General features: G+C 25.7%; 2 protein-coding genes across 2 annotated transcripts; both read right to left on the reverse strand.

Annotated features, from left to right (window-relative positions):
• Positions 1 to 102: 102 nt before the first annotated feature.
• Positions 103 to 5,602, reverse strand: LOC145828658 (ras-related protein Rab-32-like). Its single transcript, XM_082936413.1, has 6 exons — positions 5,573 to 5,602; positions 4,037 to 4,205; positions 3,494 to 3,496; positions 1,776 to 1,906; positions 510 to 659; positions 103 to 258 (listed from the first exon to the last, which is right to left on the reverse strand). The coding sequence occupies exons 1-6, from the start codon at positions 5,600 to 5,602 to the stop codon at positions 103 to 105; spliced, it is 639 nt and encodes a 212-aa protein (XP_082792539.1).
• A 4,427-nt stretch (positions 5,603 to 10,029) lies between these two features.
• On the reverse strand, positions 10,030 to 18,972 carry LOC145828659 (kin of IRRE-like protein 3). Its single transcript, XM_082936414.1, has 13 exons — positions 18,960 to 18,972; positions 18,542 to 18,739; positions 18,098 to 18,268; positions 17,807 to 17,938; positions 17,446 to 17,643; positions 17,080 to 17,197; positions 16,153 to 16,307; positions 14,906 to 15,117; positions 14,520 to 14,660; positions 13,864 to 14,134; positions 12,417 to 12,580; positions 12,050 to 12,224; positions 10,030 to 10,512 (listed from the first exon to the last, which is right to left on the reverse strand). Exons 1-13 carry the CDS (start codon positions 18,970 to 18,972, stop codon positions 10,088 to 10,090), a joined length of 2,373 nt encoding a protein of 790 aa, XP_082792540.1. The 3' UTR covers positions 10,030 to 10,087.
• Positions 18,973 to 25,612: the final 6,640 nt, after the last annotated feature.

A 25,612-nucleotide genomic window follows, 5' to 3' on the forward strand; every position in this document is an offset into this window, starting at 1 on the left:
GCTTTAAAATGAGTAAAACTGTTAAGCAGAAGATACTATTAAAAAAATCTCGAGTTCAGCCGAGTAAAATTTAAACGGAAGTGTTTTTTCTTAGAAAGTCGGTCAGCAGCATCCCCCCTTTTCTTTTTCGTCCACCTCCGGTTCTTTTTCAAGGTCGACGAGGTCCGGAACTTTTGCTTTGTTGGACGAGTGATGCTTTTCGTTTTCCAGAATTCTGTCGACCAAAAACGATGCAGCTTCTTCGATATTTGTGTTGTGCTGTTTAAATGTGTTGGGGAGACCATTTTTATTTAAGATTACACATTTAATTTGCAGTTTGTAAACTGTAGTAAGATGATTTTAGGACCTAAAACTAAATACAAACTTTAAATAAAACATACTTTTTCAATATTAAAAAGATACAAAATTTACAAAAAAAAAGTCAATTTAAAAAAAAATTGAAGTAGCTCAAAGGCGGAATATTAAGATTAATGATTGAAAGAATATGCTAAAAAATAAGAATTATAAACCTTTGCTGATGTGGGATAGAAGGCGTCGAATCCTTTTTCTTCGCAGTACTTGTTCATGTGCTCCATGACTGAAGACTCGTCAGAATCCATCTCGTCGCTTTTGTTGCCGAGCAAAACTGCCGGAATTTTACCTCCGTTGGGTAGCGTCACCTGAAAATGTGTGCATAAGTAGTTGTGGAACAATTAACTTAAACTCGTAAATTTATACACAAAACAAAAGCAGAAAAAAATATGGCAATATTTTTCATCATCTCTTTTAAAATAAGTGAAACTAAAATTCTTGCTAAATGTTTTGGTTTAAGTGCTCATTTGAAAACTTTAAACGGTTTATATAGAATACTCTAGTAACAAACTTATAAATATGCATTATTTATTTACATTAAAACTTAAATGACAACTATATTAAGCACTCTTACAGTCTATGATATAATGCTATAAATATCTTGAACACTAGGATATATTATACTCATTGATATTTGTTAAAAAGAAGTTTGTTTACAAATAGTCTACATTGTTGTAGAAAAACATTGTAGCTTTTTTAATAATGAACTTGTGATTAAATTTTTATGAGCTCGTAATTAATAGTATTTAAAAACAACATACTAGAAGTAAACAGTTATAAACGAAAAAAAGATTAGTATTGGATTAACAATTATACTGCTTAAACATTCCTTTAAAAGTAATAAATTTTTGAATCTCACATTTTGTAGAAAAACTTAGTTTGAGATATTTATAAATTACTTCTGTTAATTTTTGTAACGAAAATTTTAAACTGCTTCAATGTTTTAAGCTAAACATTTTTAAATGATTTAATGAAATATTTTTGTTAGTTTCTAAAAGATTATCAATAAAAGTTCAACATTAAAAAAACAATTAAAACAGACACTACTTTACAATTGTTTCAAATTTGATACTTATGCACACAATTTTCATCAGAATAATTTTTATTGGCGTAAAAAATAATAGTTTTAACAAAAATAAACTATTTTAGGTTATAACCTGCTTTTAAAAGTATTTTAATCTACTTTTGAACTTTCGGCTTTAAGATTATGAAACATCTAATTTAGTTAGTAAAGTTTGGTGAAAGGATTAACTTTTGTACATAGATTCAGGAAGACAGTCTATTTTATAACAAGAAAAATAAATGAACATTTGATTAAAATATGGTTCTAGAAACAAGCTAGTTCAAAACAAAATGAAACCTATGAAGTTTTAATTCATTTTTTTTTGTTTATACTTCTTTTTATTATTTTTTCATCAAACAACCTTAGAGTCTAGATCACTCTTCCATCTAGTGACAGCTTCAAATGTTGTCACTCTTGTCAGGTCGAACACAACAAACACTCCGACCGCGTCTCTGTAGTAAACTCGCGTCATATTTCCAAATCGCTCCTGACCTGCATTCGATGTTAGTTAAAAGATGAAAAAAATATTTAATTTATGCTGCTCGATTAGCTTTTATAACAACATTATCATAAAATTGCAAAAGGTCTTTAAAGTTTAAATTAATACTGTACTTCTGTAAAAAAGTCGGTGATATAATTTCAGATGATATCGTTTAAACTTTATAAAGCAAAATTTAAAATTTTTAAAGCGTAAAATTAAGCAAAATTTTTTTAGAAATGCTAAGATGAGAACGGGACTAAATTGCACGAGTGCACAAAATTGCACGGAGCCAAACTTGCACGAAGTCAAATTTGCACGAATTACATTTTTTGCACGGGAGTAAAAAAATTAAAACAGAAAAAAAAAGAAGGTAATTTAATAAATAAAAAACTACTGACCGAGGGTAGGGGCCAGGGGTAACATTGATAGTAAAAATAAAAGTTAAAAAATAACTAACAAAAGTTTAAATAAAATTTATTAAAAAAAAAATTAAAAAAAAAAGCAACCGACCGAGGGTAAGGGTTAGGGGTAACAGTGATAGTAAAAAACAAAAACTAAAACTAAAAATAATTAAAAATTAAAAAGAAAAAACAATAGTAATAATAATAACTTACCAACCAAGAGTAAGGTTTAGGGGTAACGGTGATAGTAAAAAAAATAATTAAAAAAATAAGCAAAGAAAATTAAAAAAAATGTTTTAATTATTAAAAATAAATTTAACTCCTACAAAAATATCCCCGTGCAATTTTATCTTCGTGCAACTTTATCCCCTCGTGCAAAAGTGTCTTCGTGCAAAAGTATATTCGTGCAATTTCGTGCACTCGTGCAATTTTATTCCCTCAAGCAATTTTGTACGCTCGTTAAAATTTGACAGCTACCCGCTAAGATGTACATTGAAAAATAATTGATAAAGTGTTTAGTTTTATTTAAGAGAACAGTTTTAGTTTACTAGTTAGTTAGAAAAAAAAAAAATTTTCATATAATCATAAGTGAGTTTATATCTTTCATCTAATAAACTAAACTTTTAAGCACCTACGAAACAAGGATAGTTTATTATTAAAAACACTTTATAAAATAAACAACCCTTATTTTATCTTACTTTCTTAATAAAAACTTCAAAATAGACTGACAAAAAGTTGTTTTTTAGTTCGATTATAATCAAATTACAATACTTTGCCAATTAAATTTATTAAAAATATTTAAGTTGTACAACTTCGTGAATAAATTAATAAATTTTTACAAAAAGTGAAGTTTAAAAAACGTTCTGAGTAAGTATAAATATTTTTATCTAAGAGCCTTTTAGTATTATTAAAAGCGCCAAAACTAATTCTTAAAGTTCTTTACGGCTTAAAAAATTATAAGTCTTTTTATTTTTAGTTCGCGTTGCTTTTTTTAAGTATACATCAGGGTTTTCCAAACTTTTTTTCAAAAGCTCCCCTTAGAGAAACTAAAAATCTATGGCCTCTTCCGACAAGATTTCTAAAAGCCTACCACTTAAACTGCCTAAGACCTTTGTTCGCTCTTCGTCATCAACTCTAGACTATCTAAAGTAACTTTCAAATTATGGCTTTGTGGCTTCCCCTTTTAAGGCTTGTGACCCCCTAAATTTCCCGAATTTATTCAATAATATCAAGTATAAGTTCAAAAACTACCACTAAAAACGCCTAAGACCTTTTTATTTTATTTATTTTTCGCTCTTTGTCATTAACTCATGAATATCTAGTGTAAGTTTCAATTTGTGACCTCATGGCTCCCCTGTGGCTCTTTTGCTGCTCATAGCCCCCTAAATTTCTGTAGTGCCCTTCAAAGAGGCTACTTGGCTCAGTTTGGGAAACGCTAGTATAAATTGATAGTACCTGCTTATAGTTTGTTTTTATTGAATATTGTTAATTCGTAACAATTAAGTACAACGCAGACTTTCTAGCAAACTAGAAGCTTATGTTATAAATAGATAATTTTGACCAATTAAAACATATAAAATACCTGCAAATACCTGACTTTGCTAAAATAAAACTAATTGAAAATTTTCAAGTTGTGACTGAAATTAAAAAATTTATGGAAAGTGAACTAAAAAAATTTTGTAAACCGAGAGTAGTTATTTTCGAACAACGTACGAAAAAAACAACTTCTTTTTTTAATACCTGCAATATCCCATAGCTGAAGCCTGACCAGGTTTTTTTCATCCCAATCAATTATCTTTAGAGCGAAGTCAACGCCAATAGTAGCTCTGTACTGTTGAGAGAACACTTGGTGCACGTACCTTTTTATTATTGATGTCTTTCCTACACCCAAGTCACCAATCACAAGTACCTGTATAAGTGTTTGATAGTTAAATGGATACTTTTTTAAATAATGACTACAAGACAAACTAAGCTGCAATAAAGATCAACTAAAAACTAAATCTGAATTAAAAGTTGTTGTTTATTTATAGTGGTTTTTATTTTGCTTTAGTTGAATTTAAAAAGTCATAGTTTTATAACAGCTTATTTTTTTAAGTCAAAATAAAGGTACACAATTTATTAAAAAAGTAATTAAAGTATGTGAAAAACAATGCTTAGCATTAGATAACTTAAGATATTTTGAAGCTCTGGTGTAAAGTTAGTTTCTATATGTCTAAACCAGGGGTCGGCACGGTGTACACTGGTGCAAACTGGTGTACATGAAATATTTTTTAGGGTGCACGAGACTTTTGGGGTGCATGAAACTTATTTTGGGGTACATGATTTTTTTTCTCGCAGAAACTAAATTATTTTTTTTCTTCTTTTAAGACCTATTCAACCTTGATATCTTATCGACAATTTTGTTGTTAATAAAACGACCATTTTTGTACTCTCCTAGTTCTATTTTGTTACGTAATGTAAAACTTCTTCCACCCTTTGCCACCAAAAGAAAAACAGAAGTGAGCAAATCTCATAGAATCTTAAAACAAAATAAAACGATTACTATTCTATTAATGTTTAATTTTATTAACTCTTATTGTTTAAAAGCGTTTTGCTACATTAAAAATCACTATATTAATCAGCTTATTCAACTGCTATTTGAACAAAAAATTAGTTTGGCCAAAAAAATTCAATTATGTTTTACTTATAATAAAATTAAAGTATAGAAAGGGTCAATAACATCAGGGCTGTCACATATTTAGCTCTCTAAGGTTAGCTAAGTCTAGTTTTTAATCATGAAAAAATAATCTAGTTAGTATTTTAGACCTGGGTGATACAAGTAAAATATTTTTGTAAAAATAAAATGAAATAAAATTGATACTAAAATTTCATTAAAATGGATAAGGTAAACTTATAGTTAGCGCGTAAAAATTAACTAGGGGTTACCGAACTGTTAGTAAAAAAAAGATTAAAAATGTTTACATATTTTTAAATACTAGCGGCGCTAAATAAAGTAAATTGGGGTGCACAGAATTTTAATTTTGTGATTTAGGGTTCACGGATTCGAATTAGCGTGCCGACCACTGGTCTAAACTGATAGAATAACTTTTTTTTTAATAAATCTTTTTTTAAACTTTATCCGCAAGATTACTTATTTTTCGTAGTATTACTTGTTTTCTATTTCATCATGTTCATACTTGTATGGTCTACATTTGAAACATTTATATAAATTTTCTAAATACTAACTAAAAATTTATGCCAGCTCTTAATTTATATTTTTTAGCTCATATAACTTACTTTAAAGAGGTATTCGTGCTTTTCATCCATGTCTAGATGCTACAAAAGTACTGAGGCTGTTTTTAATTATGTAAGACTGTATTTATCTATATTTCAAACAATATTCTGTGTAAAATATTGTATAGAAACCGTTATACTTATAGGTATTGATTATAAAATGCAATATTAGTTCTTTTATAAATTTTCAGCTTACTTAATTTTGTAATATGTTCTTAATACTACATATCTTTAAACCAGTGTTTTTTAAGTACAGCTAGCTTAACCGTTGAAAGTCGAAAACACAGTTTTTTGATTGAAATTTTCTAAAAATAAAACTAATTGACTTATTAATTTTTTTAATAATTTGAATAATACCTAACTGTTAAAAAAACTGCTAACTAAAACAAACTTTAACTAAAAAAAATTATATAGTCCGTTCTGAAATAAATTTTCTAGACAACGATTAAAATTTTCATGGGTGATTTTTAAAAATAAACTTATTTTATGTACAAATTTTTTTCAAAATTTAAAATTAATTTAAAAAAACAAACACTTCAAAAAAACAAACACTTCAAAAAAACAAGTCAAACGTTAAACTTATGAACAAAAATATTTTTGTTTCATTATTAGTTAAAAATAAAAAAAAGTATTCTGTTTGCTTGTTTTTATTTAGTTAATATTTAATTTTTAGCATTCAGGCCATCTTGTGATCACTGATTTTGTTTATTCATCATGCATTACGTGATGATTTTATGTAAATATTGCATAAATAGTTGCACAAGTTATTTTGGGTTCTTTTATTTGAAGATTTAATTATGCCATAGTTAATTTTTTTATTAGCCTAATAGTTTAAAAAAATAAAAATGAAGTTATACAACGACAACTAAACTTTTATAAAATCGTTGGTAACATTAATGACATTAAAAAAGGATTTCAAACTTCTCTTACCAAACTTTTATTTTTAAATCTAACTTTTTAATTCAACTAAAAAAGCAACGAACTTGATTTTTTTTCATTTGATTAACTCTTAAACTAATGTTTTTCTGTTTTTCTGCATTTTTAATTTTACGTCAAGTTTTGTATATAATATTTTTTTTACTAATACAAAATACTTAACTATACATACTTACATTGTTTCTAAACAGAAGCGTTTTATGAAAAAGTTGACCTTAATATCGAAAGTAATACATCAATATAGAATTAAGTAAAATTTTAATTAAATTAAGTTTGGTAATATATAAACATTTTTTTCGCTTGTTAGATTTTATATGCACTTATTGATGTATAAACGAAATATACAATATACTTAAATTTAAAATAAAATATAAAATAACCAAAAAAATTAACAATTAGAACACTTTTGTTTCTTTTTTTTAATTTCTGTGCACAGTGAATTAACTTATACGGGTATTAGAGGCTACTGTTCAGAGGTAAAAATTTATGGAAACACTGATATAATGTTTAGTTTAAAAACTTTAGTTGATGAAATCTTGTAAGGTTTTTGTTGAAATGTTTTTTAATTACTGCGAATAAATAAATAAATATAATTAAAGATCTTTTTTATTGAGTGTTACAGATAACTTTATTGCTTAATCTAGAATGATAGTGTCGCAGCTAAAAAAGTGTAAAATGTCGTTGCGAAATAACACGTTAGAAGTACAAATACTTAAACTATAATGCAAAAAATAAAGAAAATGTTAACCAGATAAAGTCAGCTCTAATTAAGTAGACAATTGTATAGTAATTACAAAACTAAACTAGAAAAATATATTTATGAAATAGCAGGAAAAATAGTTTTTTTACTAATTATTTTTTTTTTTAATGCACTGTGGAAAATGCTGAAGCAATTTTTCATGATATAAAATAACTTAATTTCATTCTCTGTTCGTTATTAATAGAATATTACAAAATTTGTTAAAGAAATTTATAACAGAGTAAATCAAACCGAAAAGAAATAACTTAAAATATCTGTATATCTTTATTAAAGCACTGATGTCAAATATACTATTCAGGTGAAATTGTTCGAGGTGCTTGCACTGATTTTGTTATATTGTATGATTTTCTTAGTTAAGTTACGACCAAACCATATTTTAAAAAAAAGACATTCGATAGTTATCTGTTGATGTTAAAAGAGTCTAACTAATCTAATACTTTTACGGATATTTAGGTATTAAAGTCTCTGCGTACAATTTTCACACACTCCTCGATGCTTTTCTAAGTTTATGACCAAAAAAAGTGCAAAACTTACATCGTTTAATACTTTATTTGATTTCGACGAATTAAAGGTGCCAAAAAAGTTTAAAATGGTAATAATTTAGCTAAACTGCAACTCTGAAATCTAAATTTAAATTTTGCGACAGTTTAATTATTAGTTTATTAAACGACAAAAAATGCGCTCAAAAAGTTTGTCTTAGAACATTGTATACGACAAATATTTCGGTTATCGAGTCTTACACCATGGATACAGCTAAATGTCTTGTCCAAGAAGAGTTATTAACTACAACGGTTTGTTAAGTTGGTGAATTAAAACAGTGTGATTGAAATTTATTTGTCTGATACTTTGCTTTGAATTTAAGCTAAACCAAGTAAATTTTTAACTTTTTAATTAGGAAGTACATAACAAATAGCTATTCAATGCTAAGCAGTATATGTGACATCAGTGCTCTTATTATTACAGAAATGAGCTTTTCATAAAACATAAGTGAATTTTATTTCTGCAAAAATTTTTCTACTTCAAGCTGTATTTTTTGTTTATATCTTTTAAATCCCATATTCAATTTAATATTTCTATGCTGCATCCTTTTTATCTTTTGTTTAAACTTGTTTAATGATTCCGGTATGTATTTTAAAGTGCTGTGCAAATTGAGCTCAGGTAAGTTTTAGTCTGTTATTAATTTGGTTTGTAAATGAGGTTTCCTGCTATTATTATTTAGTTATTATTAAAAGGCATTTATTCATTTCTGAAAGTTCTTTTGCGCAGTTCTTTAGTTTTTAAGATGGAAGTTTTTAATATTTTGTTGTTGCGATAAAGAATTTTTTTTTTGAATTTTTCCATGCAACTGTACCATCTTTTAATGTGCTGCACAAGACATTAAAAGGTATCCGTGGAGTGCGACTCGATAAGCGAAAAGTTCTTCGTGCACCACGTCCTAGGACCAAATATCTTGAGCGTATTTTTATCGTTCAATAAATTATAGTAACTATAATGTACTTTTGTCAAGTAATTTTTGAAATTGATAAAAATAGAGTTATTGCGAAAAAAATTGTTTATAAGTTGTAAACTTCCTTACCTACTTTTATGTCCAGAATTAGTGAATACAACAGGTTAAATATTTACTTTACTGTTTACCTTTTTAATGATTTAATTTGATTTATACAAAGTTACAAACAAAATAGTTATCATCGGTTATAGAATATTTAAACTTCTATACATTAAATACAGTTTTATTTTTTGTTAGAAAAAAAAAAGAAATTAGCTTTAAAACGGTGTACAGTAAACACTAGTTTAATCGATTTTATTTTAAGTATCTTTTTTTATATTAATAATGTTTTACATTATGCAGAAGTTAATTTTCTTTCATAATAGCAGTACAAAATTTGAGTAAAAGTTTAAAAATATTTGTACTCTACTATGTTTGCAAAAAGATGTAAATCAAAAATAAGTAGTTTTTTATAAAGTTTTAAAATACAACTTATTGTAGTAAAATTATTGTTATTAAAATAAAAACTTGTAGGATAATTTACACTTAAAATCTGGTTATATTTTTGTTAAATGTCTATTTATATATATATATATATACATACATATATATTTCCAAGCAAAAAAACTTAAACTATTTTTTTTTTGTTTTTCCATTATAATTTCGTTATTAAAACAATTTTATAGAAAACTTGCAGAAAAACATATTTTAACTAAATTTATTGTTTGAAAAACAAAGTATAAAGTTAAACTTAAACTTTGAAGTTAAACAACTAAAGTTAATAGAATAACACTGAATTGTAATCTAAGAAATTATCAATAAAAAACTATAAACATAATTATATTTAAAAGTAGTTTTTTTAACATATAGCAATCAACTGTTCTTTTAAATTAGTTTATATGACTTTTTTATATAAGAAATTCTAAGATTCAGTAACTTTTTTATTATACATATAAATCTGCAAAAGTTAGCAAATGAAAAAGTACTAAGAATAATTTTATACCGTAATACTACTTTTTTTTTAATTTATGATTGAGCTTTATCACTTCGTAGAGTATTAAATAACAACTTTTTCTTCATTTTGTATTCATTTAAATCTTTTTAGAAGACACAAACACTTGTTTTTTAGTAAAAAAAAGGATCTATTGGTTTTAATTTCTAATCTAATTACTTTAATTTAGCACTAAACAAACTTATAGAAACCATATATTAACAAATCAAAAGTCATTAAGTAAATTTTATAGCAATTTTTTAACATCTATCATAACACTACTGAAACAAGGCAGCTAAATAATTTTCCTAATGACAATTAAGAGATGAACAAAAAGTTACGTAATCACACTTGCGTTGACATCCTCTGCTTTTTTTTCGTGCAACTTTCATTGAGTGCGTTTCTCGAGCTCTGGTATCTCGCAGCTGCTTGGTTGTTTTGAAAGCCTGCATAGTGAACGTAAGGAGCTCTTCCTACGAGAACCTCTTGCGTTGACAAAGGCGTGTAGTCGAATGTAGAGTTCTGCCATTGGTTAGTCACTTTTCCATGACGAGGAAAGTTATGCACCGGCTTGTTAAACATTGACACGGTGCTTAAGCATCTGTCATTGCCGTAATAGTACGGATTATTTTGAGACGACAGAATGTCTGACTTTGAGTCGTAACCGTTTTTGTCGACAGTGATTGGATAGTTATAAACTGGATAGTTCTTTGGGTTCGTGTTTTTTGATTCATGTTTTCCATGATAGATTTTGTAGCTATGAAGACCACCTAAGAAAAGTGTAATTAGTAAAAAAATAAATGAATTCATTTAAGTGAACGTAACAAATTAAAAGTATTTTGTTAAGTATGGATTTTAAAAAGAAATTAAAGCATAAATTTCTACCAGTTTCTATAACTTGAAAACAGAAATTTGTTTAAGTTATTTGTACAACTAATACTTGAGTAATTTCCAAATTAGAAGTTCATGTTCTTTTTAATATAATATTTAAGCAAATAAGGTAACCAATTTATATATAATAAACATCAAAACAAATCTCACAGTTAATTTTTTTTATTGTTTAGAAATATTTTTAGATTTTTTCTTTAATAAAAAACATGTAAAAGTTTTTATTAAAAAAGTTTAAGGTCTAAACTTTTGTAACTACTTGAATTTAAAAGATCACAAAAAATATTGCATTAGTTTAAGCTGTTTTTTTAAGCTTCTAACTTCTTGAATTTGTATTATAGGTAGCTAGTTTTCAAGCTGTCAAAACAAAAATAAAAAACATTTTTTTTGTTTCTAATCAATCATGTGGTAGAAAATTGAGGCAAAAAGCATTTTAGTTGCACTTGTAATTTTTAAAACACTGATTAATTATTTATATAAACTCGCATGCTTGCAATATTTTGAATATATGTTTCTTTTTTATATTAATGCTAAAATAAGGTACAGACTAAAGTTTTTAGTATCAGAATACTTATGCTAATATATAAATTATACGTATGCTTAAGTTGACTTTAGGTACAAAATGAGGAAAAGTAGCCACAATTTTGCTTCGAAAGTGAAATCAATTTAAAAGATGAAATATTTAAAAACAACATGATTTACGAGGAACATTCGTTTTTAAATTTTTTCTAATAGAATTTAAATTTTATTCTTGTGTTATTGATACTTTTAGTTTATATTTTATTTAGTATGAATAATTTATATGTAGTTTGTATATAGCTAACAAAATTAATAATACCTCCTAGTCTCTCATTTTTGTTTTTATTTATTTTCACTTCAAAGTTTATAACTAAGTTATTTAAAACTTTAACTGCTTATCTAATTTGTACTCTTTTCTATTTCATTTAGGATGCAAAAAAAGAAATACATACAACAAACTCGTTTGGAAATAGTTTCATCACAGTCAACGATATTTTTACTGATTTTCGTTTAAATCAAACAAAAAAAATTACTTAACTATATTTAAAAACTTTAAGGCTTTTGTATAAACAACTATAAAGTAATTTTTATTGATATATTTTAAAAGTTTTACAAAGATTAAAAGCAGTACAAATTTTGAATTATTAACGAAAGTAAGTTAGAAATTAATGTGATTTCACTGATATAAAAACTAACAATAGTAACCTTATGGTTAGATTTAGTACTTTGTTCTACTTAAAAACTGATTTAAAAAACAAAAATATCAAATTATACTCCTAATAGTACTTCATCCCCTGTTACGATTTTGTAGTCTATTTTGTCCATATTTGTAAATATTAATTTAATTTTCCTAATAATATTTATAATAACTTTTTGTATTTTTATCTTAATATCAATTACCTTCAGTTACGTATCCCTCATCGCAATTAGTTACAACATTTTGAACTACATTCAGCTCCGCAGAACTTCTGAAAGATTTTGTGTCCGAGGAGTGCCTAGATGACTTTTCGTCCTCCGATGATTTCGGATCCACCGTAGACTGGTCGTCGTATGCTTCAACATCGGCAGATAGTTTCTTAATTTTTTTTTGTCTTTTTAATTTTATATGCACTTTAAGCTTTTGTTTTTTTGCTTCGCTGAACAGTTTAAAATCAATATAGAGTTGACATTTACTTTTAAATTTAGTATAAAGTACAAGTTAACTATTGTGGATTGTGATTTTTTACTTTTTTAAGTTTTTTCTAAAAATTTTGGATGCTTCACTTACCGTGTGGTAACTAATTTTTGGATTTATCGTGTTTTTACTACTTTTACTCTTGTTCAAGTTTCTTCGTATAAAGCTGTATATCAACAAAAACATCAGTATAAATGCAATGACACCTCCGAACAACCCACATAAAATAACAATTAAATTGTTATTTTCAGGAGGACCTGAATGAAAGCAAGTTTTTTAATTACACTATTAGTAACATAGTTTAATCATTTACTTATTTGAAAAAATCATATTTAAATATTTTGTAAAGTTATATTAACTAAAACGTGTTTTTTCGTATCATTGAAAAATATTCATATAAGATTAAACAAGTATAATGATCAATTTCTAATTACGTAAAACATTTTTACTTTATGCATTTGTGAGTTATCTTGTTTTCTTAAGCTTTTCTTACTGAATTGTATTTAGTTACAATGCGTTATTATATCAAAAATTTTTTTGTTAGTTTCTTAAGTTGGTGCGTAAACGTTTAATTAAAATAACAATGTTTTGGATATTTTCCACACAGCTTCCGCAAGAACAAAAAATAGCAATCAAAAACATTAAAAAAAAGTATTTTTTAAGGGTTATTTATTAATATTCCTTTGTTTTTGTAAGCAATTAAGTTTGGTTCAATTAGGTTTTTTTACATTTTTTTAATTTTTACAAAAACAATTTAGTATGATTTTAAAAAACTGTAGAAAACTTTGTTATTACGTTAATGTTAAATTTTAATAACAATGTTGTTTGTGTTTTTTCATTGTAACAATAAGTAAAAAAGAAAAATAAACAACAGATACTTAATGAAAAATAATAACTTTAGCTTTGTTCTCTACGTAAATTACTTAAAATTAGTAGCAGTTTTAATATCAAAGCTTAATCAATAAGTGGAACTTTATTAAACTAATGAGCTTATTAAAAACTTTTTTTACATCATTTTTTTTTAATATTATGTAACCAACATTTTATTGATCTGGTTTAAATTTATAGTTTTTTATAAAATTTATCTAAGTACACGCGACAATTTTTATTTTCAAAGCTGCTGTTCAATTTTCATTCTTTAATTTGTATGTGACATAAAAAAAGTCATTTATATATTTTGAACTTTTTTTTTGACCGCCTAATAAATGTCTAAAATTTAATAATTATCCAATTTTGATTAATTTTTATGTATTTTTACTCTTTTGCATTTTATTTAGTCACAGCAAGATTAACATTGTATGCAATAAATCCTACGATAATTTTATACCAACAATGCTTAATAAAAAACATATGGTAACTTCCGTATCAAATAATTTGGCTAACTATACTAATTAAAAATATGTTTAAAACCACAAAAGTATCAAGTTTAACTTTTTTCATCCCATATACCATTATCCAAAATACCATTAATTTTTTTTTTTTTGCAGAAAAAAAAACTTTTACTACTAATGTTTTACCATAATAAATCTTTAGCAACTACCTTCTTGCAGCGTTATATTCAACTTTGAATATCCATATTCATTTGATACTGAGCATTGATACCCATTCGGTACACTTCGAAGCTCAGCCTCGTCTAAATTTGAAATTATCAGTTTTCCAACATTGTTTTTCCGGTCGAGAACTGTTTTGTACTTTATTTTTTCAGGGCTCGTCAAAGCGTTTGCCGGGTTTGTAATTGTGCTGTTTTTGCTGGATAAAGTAAACTTTGTCGCTTTTTTGCTGTCGTTTGATAATTTAGTCCAGCTCCATTCCTTTATAAATACTTAAAATAACATGTTAAAAATAAACATATTAACAAAATAAAACAAAACCGTTAAACAGCTGAAAATCTCTCAGCGGTAATTAAGTAGCTGAAGAATGCTAACAAAATTATCATTTTTCATCTTAATGATGTTTTAATTATAGTTCACATTTCGCTTAATGCAGTGGAAAAATGAAGTCAGATACAAACTAATTACCGTGAAATGTTTTATTAGTATGAAAAATTTGACGGTGAATAATTTTCAAGTGTCGTAACGCCAAGCGTTAAAATTTTATGAAAAGTTTTTATGTGAAAAAAAAACTGAAATTAAACTGATTGTTTTTTTTACAATCTACATGAAAACAGCTTTATAAATTTAAGTAAAGGATGTTTACCATTTCGATGATGAACGAAGTCGTAGTATATTTACAAACTAGCTCAGCCTTTGATCCTAGTTTAAACATTTGTTTTTCATCACTTTTGATGATGGGTGGTCCTTTGACTTCGAAATTTAATACCTGCTTATCTGATCTTACCTATAATTAATTGCTTTAGTGTTATTTATTCTAGGTGTATATTAAACTAAAGTTTTAAAAAAATTACTGATAATTTCATAACTTTGTAAATAATTTAAACTATTTTGATAAAGCTTAATTTAATTTATTATTTTATTACCTGTTGTGTGAGTAAAACACTACCAAAAAAACTCAAAACAAAAAAATAAAACGAATGAAAAAGTAAATTAACAAACTATTATATCTTATATTCACAACATTCTAACCCGGTTAGTGACAAGGCATTCGTACAAACCAGAATCATCGACTCTTGCGTTTAAAATATCGAAAGTGCGCTCGTTTGACAAAACTTTACCGTCTTTCAACCTCGTCCAAATTATTTCATTTTCATTCATATTTGTTTCGAATTGACAAGTGAAAGTAACCGAGCTTCCTACTTTGACTTTTTTATCTTCCATTGGTATTACCGATGGTGGACCTAATGTTATTGTAATTATTTCTAGTAAAAAAATATTAAAAGCGATAAAAAATATTCAATAAAAAGTTTATAAGTAGTTGTCATATATATAAAATGTTATTAAACTGAGATCAATTAAACATTAAAGTTTAATGTTGTTAAGTTTAATTTTGTTATGCACTAATTCATATGTTGAAAAGTACATCAACAAAGCTGCCTACAAATAACGTTTTGTCGCTGAATGATTTCAATTCATGCTTAAATTAACGTGAAAAGGAGTCTCAAATCGAGATGTCGCTTTAGTTACGCGTGATAGAATCCAGTCGAGAAATTTCAAGAAATAAATGAAACGGCGTCAGGGGTAATTAGTTGTTTATATCAGCAACATGCAGGGCTCGTTTGTATACACACAAGCAAAAATCGCATCACGTAAAAATTACTGATAAGCTATTAAATATCATAAATGAACCGAAAAAGGAACAGTAAACAGTATATGCAGTGATAGGGCTAATTTTATTTTTTGCCTTTTGGTTGAAATTTCAAAACCTTTTTACAAGGCTCAAATTCAAACTGTCTTAAAACTAATTTTTTAAAACTATTAAACAAAATGAGCTCAATAAGTATAAATTAGTTTTTATATGTTAAGAAATGCAAAGGCAAAGAAATGAACTTTGCAAGATGATCATCACAAAAGTTTTTAACCCTAAAGAACTAATAACAAAAGTTAATCAACAGCTGTTTATGTGTCATTAAATTGTCGAACTTGAATTAGCTGCATTAAGTTATAATAAAGTTCGACTTTTGGTTAATTAACTATTTAAGATTTTGATTTAATCTATAGTCTACTTAGCATTTCTAAAAGTCACTATTTCACAAGTTTTTAAAAGTTTTAATAAACTTAAGCAATTTTTTTTTTTACTTTCTTTGCCGATTATTATCTCACAGCATCATGTAAACACTATGTTTAAACTAATGTACTAATCAGGTTAAGATAAATACGGTGAATGAACTGATTTATTGAAACATTTTTGTAATGAATTAACTTTATTCACTTACGTCTTATATAAAGAGTTGTAGTTGACATGTCTGAGTAACCGGCTTCGTTCAAAGCATCGCAAGATATGTTGGTTCCATCGTAGCTGGAGTTAATTGATGATATACCGTACATCCACCCACTAACTTTTTTTAAGTGCCTACCGTTTTCATACCATCTGAAAGGCATGTTTAATAAAAAAAATACTATACAAATGTCACAAACTAATTATAAAATTCATAAACAAACTTATTACTTTTAAATTTACTTATTAAAAACTTTTTTTTTAAATAAAACATTATAATTTAAAAAACTTACATAAAACAGTTTGATTAATTATTTTTTTACATATTTAAATCAATATAAACTTGTCAAACCTGTTTCTTGTAGTTACAAGCAATAGTGTTAAATGTTATTAGATTACTATATTGCTTTAAGCAATTATATTTTTTTGAGGCAGGTAAAAATGTTATTTAAAAACTACTGGTAGTTCATATAACTTTATTGAACACTTAGGTACTTGTTATTTTTCATTTCCATTAAAGGTGGTTAGTTAAACATAAAGAAAAACATTCCAAACTTTCTTTGTTATAAATAAATTTAATTAAACCATCTTTTAACTTGCACGACTAAAACCAATGAACAAAAGTCAATAGTGCGTTCTATAAAAATGTCATAATAAATGCAGAACAACTGATAAAGCTTTTAAAACAAGTCGTAAAAAGGGGGTAAAGTTTCTCCTTTATTATATTTATAAGCAAATGAAGTTATTCAAGCGTTCTAAAACTTTTATGACTTAAAATTCGAAGCTTTCTAAATTTTTATCACCGACATAAAATTATGCTTAAAGTATTGTTTATTGTTTGAATAGTAGTAGAAACTAGTTTGAAAACTTGTATTTGATCTCAGCTGTTTTCAAATAAATATAACGTAGAAATAAGATAACACACCTGTAATCTGTCACAGGTACGTCTACGTCTGATGTTGTACTACATTTAAAGTATACGTCTTGATCAATTGCAAACACTGGTCCGTTTGCTGTTACCACTATACTTGATTTTGGCCTAGCTAAAAAAAGTTTAAGAATGATAAATGAAAAGTAGAAGATTTTAAAGCTAAAAGTGAAAACATAAAATAGCTTATATTTTTTGATTTGTTTCATTTTATACTTGTTGAAAATCATTTTCTAAAAATTTTGTTGTTTATAGCTTAAAGTAGTATTATAAACTAAGTTGCAGTTTAAAAAACTAATTATAAAGAATCTTATATAAATGAAATTAAAACTTAAACAAACTACGTTTTTTAACTTAAACTACCTATCACTTTTATCCGAATCGTTTTTTTGCTGAATATTTTGTCTTTTACTAGTTGTTTCGAAGGCTCAACTATGCATGTATAGTTATTTTTCTCAAAGTCTTCTACATCATCGAGTTTTAAATAAGCAAATGTGTTCCATAAGTTTTTATCAGACAAAACGTGTTCTTTACGTACCAAAGCAGTTTCAACTTTTTCGTCTGTAATTTTAAGTCGATTTATTTTGAAGAACTACTGTATATCTTTAGAGAATTGAAAATATTTATAGCTGTTACAGGTTACATTTTATTAAAAGTTTGATACTTTTAAATGTTTTAAACTTGCTTTTAATAACTTTTAAAAGAAAAAACATTTCAAACTTACTTATTAACCATGTAACTTTTGGTTTTGGGTTTCCATTAAGACCTGAACAGGACAAAGTAGCTGGCCTTCCTTCAATTAGCTTGTATGTTGAACTTTCGTCAATATTTTTTACAAACGGACCAGACGGATAAACTGAAATTTGTTCACATTTTATTTTTTGGTGTGTTCGGCTTAATGTAAAATATTTTGCAATACAATTTAACTTTGATTTTTAATACTACATTGCATGTAAAGTTTTGCCTTAAAAACGTACGTAGTGCTGTTATTTTTATATTTATTCATTTAACTAACCAAATACTTCAAGCTCTGCAGATTCAGACTTCAAGGGTACCGGGTGGCCATTTTTACGAAAGTAAGTGGCCTGGCACTCGTAATGACCCGCATCCATCAAATCCACCTTGTCTATTGTGATGTCGTAAATACCTCTCCCTTTGTCCAATTCCATTTCGTATCTCGGATATCCTGTTAAATTTAACAAAACAAATCAACTATGTTGACTCTGACGAATGAAGTATGATTTTACTCAAAGAACTATTGTAGCAGTCTTTAAATGTATTTTCAAAAAATTAAACTTATAAGCTAAAAATAATTCTTGCTTCATTTTACTTTATTCTATATTATTTAAACAAAAATATAAAAGTAGTTTTTAAACTTTAGATATTAAATAATACTTTAATATAATACCAATTTACTTTAAACCAATTTAAAAAAAGGTTACGCTCTTACAAAACTGACTTTTAAACTTGTTGCCTCCAGCTACCAGCCCACCGAGGAACACCCCATTTCTCATCCATTCCACGGGTATGTGGTGAGGAAGGTTTTTGATTCGACAAGGTATGGTCACGTGATCGCCACGCATGACTGATCGCGGGGTCGGGTGCTGAGAGATGGAAATCTCGCATTTTGCTGCCGCTAGCAATGAAGCAAGAACTGCTGGTAAAAGTGTTGAGTTACTTAATTAAAAAGTAATTAATGAAACATAGAATTTAACAGAGTACACTTTTTAATAAAAGTATACAATTCCATTTTTTGGAAAGTTAACAAAATTTTGACTATCAGAAAGAAACTTGGTTTAAAGTTTTTAATTATACAATATAAACTGCTAACATTTTACTGATAAGCACACTTTTAAAGCTAATCAAAGATAACTTACCAATAAGTAACATATTTTAGATGCTTCTTTTTATTGAAAATAATTGTTAAACTTTTTAATACTTTCAATCTAAAAAAGTTTTTTACAATTTTATTTAAAAAAATTGAGCTAACTTTTTAAACTTATCATTAAAAAACGAAATTTGTTTTGACTGAAAAATGATCAGAAAAAACATTTTGCTTATTTGTTTATAGCTATTAAAGTTGTCAGTTGTAAGTTAAAGATTTAGGACTGTTTTAAATACTAACAATATGAACCGTTTAAAATGAGATTATCAGCAAACCTTAAAAATTTTTAAGTGTACTTAAAAGCTTTTAGATTATGAGTGCTAAGCCACAAGTGTTTTCAAAGATAAAATCAGCATACATAAGAAAAAAAATATTTGTCAATCGGAAGTTGAAGTATTTTAAAATTTATACTTCCTTAGCAAATATTTAAAACTTTTTCATACTCAAGTAAAAAAAGCTACTTATAAAACTACAACAGTATTCATAAAAAAACACTATCAATACATTTAGATTTCGTTGTCAATAAATAAAACGCCATTAATTTATAAACTATACTCAAATCAAATATTATGCTAGAAACTTTTATCTTATGCATAATAAAAATAAGCAAAAATGTTATTTAAACACTAGTCACACAATATTTTAATTTTTTTTGTTATAATATTCAGCTACGTAACTTTATGTTTTTAATTCTAAAAAAAATACCAACTAAACTTATCAAATATAAGTTCTACATAGGTAATTACTGATCTTTTAACAACAACCTTTCAATCATGTTATAGAAAATTTTTTTTTTAATACATTTAGTCTTAAATAATTAAGTAAGTTGTACAATTACTTTTATAACTTTATTTACTGTCTACGTAGGTAAATGCTTAACAAAATTGTTTTAAACCAAAATTGATACAAGCCATTTAGTTTTACTATAATTACTTAATAATTTTGTAGTTGTCTGTTTTATCTATGTAGTCTCTTTTATTTGTACTATTTATAAGAAATGTTTGATTTTTTTTCTATATTTCCCATAAGCCTAAACTATATTCACACGTTAAAATAAAACTTTTGTAAACAAAATAACTAATGGTATAGTACTCGTATTCTGCAAACAATTAATCCATAAGTTTAAAATATTTTAAATTTTAGCAGTATACAAGTTCCTGTTATCATTAACACCAAAAGAACCGCATGATTATTTAAAAACAGTATTAGTAACAACTATAAAATATCTTTAAATAAAATGTTGCTTTTGTAAGCTTTAAAAGTACTATTCTTAAGGACAAAGTAAATCTCTTTTATTTTTAAATTAAATTAAACATAATATAAATAAAATGCGTATTAGTTTCAAATGCATTTTGGCAAAACTTGATTACTCAAAAATGCTCAAAAAATTTTTGAAAAAACTCCAAATTACTTTGTGTAAGACTCACATCATGGAAATAAAAGAATTCATATCGGTGGCTTGGTCAACATGTGTAACATTATACAATATTGTTAACTAACTTTAATTTTTAATTTGATACTTACGTCAAACTCGTACTTCACATTTGTTAAAACTAATTAAAGAAATGTTATTCCTTTTGAATAAAAAACTATGCAAAATTATAAAATGCTTAAGTATTTAAGCTAATCAGCATGTTTTACATTTAAAATTTTAGCTTTTAAACAAAATACAAAATTTAGAAAATAAATATTAAACCTTCATCTATAAAACTGTGTTAAATCTCTGTTTTGCAGTTATATTATATATATTCTTGTTAGTTTTTCTCTTTTTTAAGGTATTTTGTTTGGTATAACTTTATACGCATTTTTAGGTATATTAATAAAGTTTTTTACTTTTAAGTTGTTTTAAATAAAAAACTGTAACAGATAGTTTTTAATTAATTCAGATTTTTAACAGCTGCATTAGTTTTAATTTATCAACCAAATGTAATAATTAGATGACTAATGAGACTAGCAGTTGACATATGCACAGTTCTAATGTGGTTCTCTGTGATTAGATTAACAGTTTTTTTTTTCTCTTTTGTCTACTTTATTAAACCTCATTCTTGATTAGAATTTTCATTAATACAAAATTACAACTTTGGAATAATTGACTCGACTATACAATTTTGCAACAAAATTTAATTTTGTAATTGTTTTAATAACAGGTCAAATTTTTTCACGTAAATATTTTAATAAACTTTTAATTAAAAACTAAAAACTAACTTTTTTTAAGGTAAATCTTAAAGTATTTATATATAATTTCAAATAAGTAGATAAGTATACATAAATGTAATAAAATCTATTTCAATTTAGTATTCACACTTCTAAAATGACAAGTACATTCAATAAATTATTTTAAAATAAAATCAAATTCTACTTATTTAAAGACTCAGACACAACTTTTTTCTAACTGTTTAAGTACAATTTTTTAATTCCAAACTAAATCTAAATATATATCTAAACTTTCTAAACAATAAATAGCCTGTACTTAATAAAAACTGTAAAAAATATGTTTAGGTAAACTTTATAAGCCGTAACTTTCTTTTATGGGTAAATTATATGCTCGTTCACGCCGACGAACTAAGTTTTCTAGACGCCAATAAAAAAATTTAACATCATTTATGGCGAGAAGCTAGAGAAAAAAGGAGTTGGCAAGTAGAACTTGTCGTAAAATGTAAAGTTGATAGAGTTGAAAGCTATATAAAAAAATAACTTAAATATTTTTTTAAACTATACAAAAATTTTGTTATTCATAAACAAAATTTACAAAAACATCTACTTATAATTTTCAATTCTTTTTAGATAATCGTAAGAAACAAAAAATTAAAAAAAAGTTTATACATGCTTTGCTTTTTTTAAATCTTATGTTCTGCATGATCTGTATAAAACCTTACATTAAAGAAAACTGTAGTAAATAAATAAAAGTTTTACAATAAAGTTACAAAAGTATCAGTTAAGAATTAAAAGTTGTGTTCTAGATTTTTTCTAAAAATTAATTACTATAACACTTATAAACTAGTTTTAATTTAATTAGAAAGGGTAAGAATAATTAATTGCAATAAAATAAGCAAAAAACAATGATTTAATATAACAGTTCTAATTAAATTATTGATTTTGAAACTTACATAACTTTGCTATTGTTTATGCAAAAATTTTTTTACATTTTAACGAAATAGTCTATCAAAATTTGTAAATTCTAAAAAAAAAAATGAAAAAAAAGTAAACTTGAAAACAATGTTCCAACATAGTAATTTTAACATTTAAAAGAAAAATAAAAGATTCTCTATAAAACTGTTACAATTAAATATATTGTTTATTGAACGAAAAATAATAATTCTTTAAAAGTTTTTCATTAAAAATCTTTTACTACTATTTGTACATTAGTATTATACCACTTAGTAAAAATAAATGCACAAAGTTTTAAAAAATATACAACTTGTAACTTCGTTTTTGTAGCTTTTAGCTACTTAAAGAAACTCGTAAATTTTACTTTTAAAATTTATGATTAAAAATGTTAATAAACCAAAAAATATGTTAGGTTTCCATAATAGGCTTTATAAAAACAGAGAATTTCAAAGTTTACTTATTATTTTTGATTAACTTTTAGCTTTTTCTGTAAATTGAAACTTTTAAACAAACTCATGTGTCTGTTCACGAACAGAAAAAGTTAGACGGAAGGAGTTAATCCGATCACAAATACGTAAGATATAGTTTCACATGGAAACTGTTTAAAGAGTCTGTCTTAGTAATCTACAATGTATACTTAAGATTTATAGCAGCAATAAAGCGTCCGGGGAGTTTTTACTTTGAATAACGATAGATGGCCAACTTATAGCAAAGTTTCAATTAAAAGGCTTTAAAAGGTCGTATATTTTTTTTACTTCTGTAAGGCCTTTAAAGTAGGTAATTTTATCCAGATATATCATCATTCTATTAAAAAATGCTATTTCTTTTAGTATTACTACTTAAAACTAAAGTAAAAGCTTAAAAATGTTGTAAGGTAAAGTAAGTGTAATAAAAACTTTTTAAAATAAAATCTAGCTAGCTTTTTCTATGATTTTTAATTTTTTAATCAATCACTGTTTACATGCTCTTTTTTTTTTTTAATTAACTAGTTTACTTTTATATAAGATGTTTTATACTAAAGTTCTAATTTTATATATAATAAATCATAACGATAGGTTAGAATGTTGATAAATAAAAACAGAATTTATTTATAAAGGACTAACGTAACAAAATAAAATTTCTAAAATGCTAATCATTTGTACAAAACTTAAAAAGTTGTAGAATTGAAGCTATTTTAAATAGACAAATTATTAAAAAGTAAAGGTAAAGTTGTTACTCTCATGCTTACGCTGTTAAGTATAAACATGAATACCCTTTCCTTTCTTATTTCTAGTACTTGACTTTAATACTTATCTCAAATGTGATACTTTTCTATTTTTGAAAAACTTAAACTTTATAACTTAAAACTTTGTTATTTATAAGAAATAACTTTTTTTAAACTTTATAAAAGTAAGAATGTAGCTTTTTTGCGTTAAAAAGTACCTATGTGTCAGTTGTTTGTCCTTGTTTAAAAGTGAATTATGCTTTTTTTAATTGTTTAAAAATTTGAGGTACAAATGTTTTTTAAACTTTTATTATGATGCTTAAATGTGGTTATGATTGATAATAGCTGTGGTAAATTTAAATTGTTATTTTTTAACTTTTTTTAAAGTTTTAGTTTGTAGCCTTTACACAAACAAAAGTTATTAAGAAATTTTTTAGATCAAGTTTTAAACTAATAAATAAAAAAGCTAGCTAAAAAAAAGTAAACGAAGACGTAGCTACAACAAAAATAAACAAATAAATTAAAAAAATGCACTTATTATTATCCTAAAAGATTGCAAAAAAACTTTACTTTATGTACAAATTTTAAAACTATTAACTGCTTCTTTTTTTTTCTTGGCAACGTTTGCAACATTTTATTATACACATGATAAAAAATAATGTTAATTTAGACCTCACACGCTTTTAAAGTTCAAAAGAGAACACTTATTGGTTTGATAACATACGTAAAAAAAATAAAAACTATTAGTTTTTACATCGTTTTCTTTCTTTTTTTCTTTGGTAATATACTCAAAGTACTGTTAGACTTGGAAATGATGCTTATATTCAGTAAAAACGAAATCTTGTTTTTTAAAACAGTATATTTAATGGGATTTATTGTAATAAAAAACTACAGGCTACAAAAAAATACAAATAAAACAATCATAAATTCAGCACTTCAACATTGCTACAAATTACTCACACAAAATTAATCTATGCTACCTTCTGGTAGGAATACTAATGGTAAAAACGACTTATAAATGAAATTTTTGATAGACATAGGGTTTTAAAGAAAAATGAATAACACCAACATGTAAAAAACACAAAAAAAAACAATTTTTTTAAAGACTACAATAAATACTAGTTTTAACCCTCTGATCATGCGTTTTTTTTTATATAAAAGTATGTTAGATTTTGAATTTTGAACGGTATTTATTGAATATTTGCTAGTATAGCTACTTAGACTCGTCTTGAAGTCCATCTGAAAGTCTAGAAACAGATAGCCGCTTGTTTTTTGGTGGTTGTTTCTGGTCTTTTTCAGCATCTACTTCTAAAAACGGTCCGCTATCCTCGTATAATTTTGACTCTAAGTCGTCTTTGCTTCTTAATATTTGAGTAAACTTTTTAGCAATGATCGAAGCTCTTTCACGCAGACTCATCTCATCATCGCAACTCAACTTAGTACTATCTTTTGCATTTACTTGGTTTCCAGATGGTACACTTTTGTTTCTTCCGATAAGAAAACTTACTTTTGATTTCATTGATGTTCTTTCCTTATTGAATGATGCTTCGCTTAGTGCAGGTTCTTCTTCCTATAACGTTTGAGTAAAAAAAATTGAAACTATGTGATGAATGCTTGTTGTTTATTTTGAAAAAAAAAAAATAATATTAGTTTAAAAATTAAAATTAACTTGTAAAAACAGCAGTGTGACATTATAAACAGCTTACTTCTATTTTTGAAAGTCCGGCCTGCATCCAAATTTTACTTATTCGGTCTTGAGTAGTTTTATCAATCACGTGAACTTTGACTTCGTTTCCTGCTTGTTTTTCTAAAATAATTTTTATAAAATCTAGTATTGATTTTTTTGTCCTTTAAATTATTTTTTGTTTTTTAACAATAATGTTATTAAAATATTCTTTAATTTGGTCGCATAGACTTCTTGTAGGTGTTCTAATAGGAGATATCAACTAGTTATTTGAATCTGATGATCTGTTTTTAGCAGTAAAAATTAGTCGTACCAAATAAACTCAACTGAACACCAACATTGTTATTAAGATATTTTAAACATAAAACATTGTTTTCTATTTAAAATATGCTAATTTCATCTTAATTCTTTAACTTGTTACATCTTTAGAAGTTTAGAACTTTTATTGTTCGTTTCACAACTTAAAATAAAATATAACTTTTTTTAAATGACAGAATACTAACGAGAACTTAGCAACGTAAATTTATGTATGTTTAATGACAAGTTATATACATATCAGAAAATCTATACCACTATTGAAAAGTAACAACTAAGTTTAAGTTTTTTCAAAATTTTACCATAAACTGCCTTGGCACGCTCCCTCTGTAAC

Source organism: Thalia democratica, chromosome 2, assembly GCF_965202585.1.
Source record: "Thalia democratica chromosome 2, ktThaDemo2.hap1.1, whole genome shotgun sequence".
In the NCBI taxonomy this organism is placed as follows: domain Eukaryota; kingdom Metazoa; phylum Chordata; class Thaliacea; order Salpida; family Salpidae; genus Thalia; species Thalia democratica.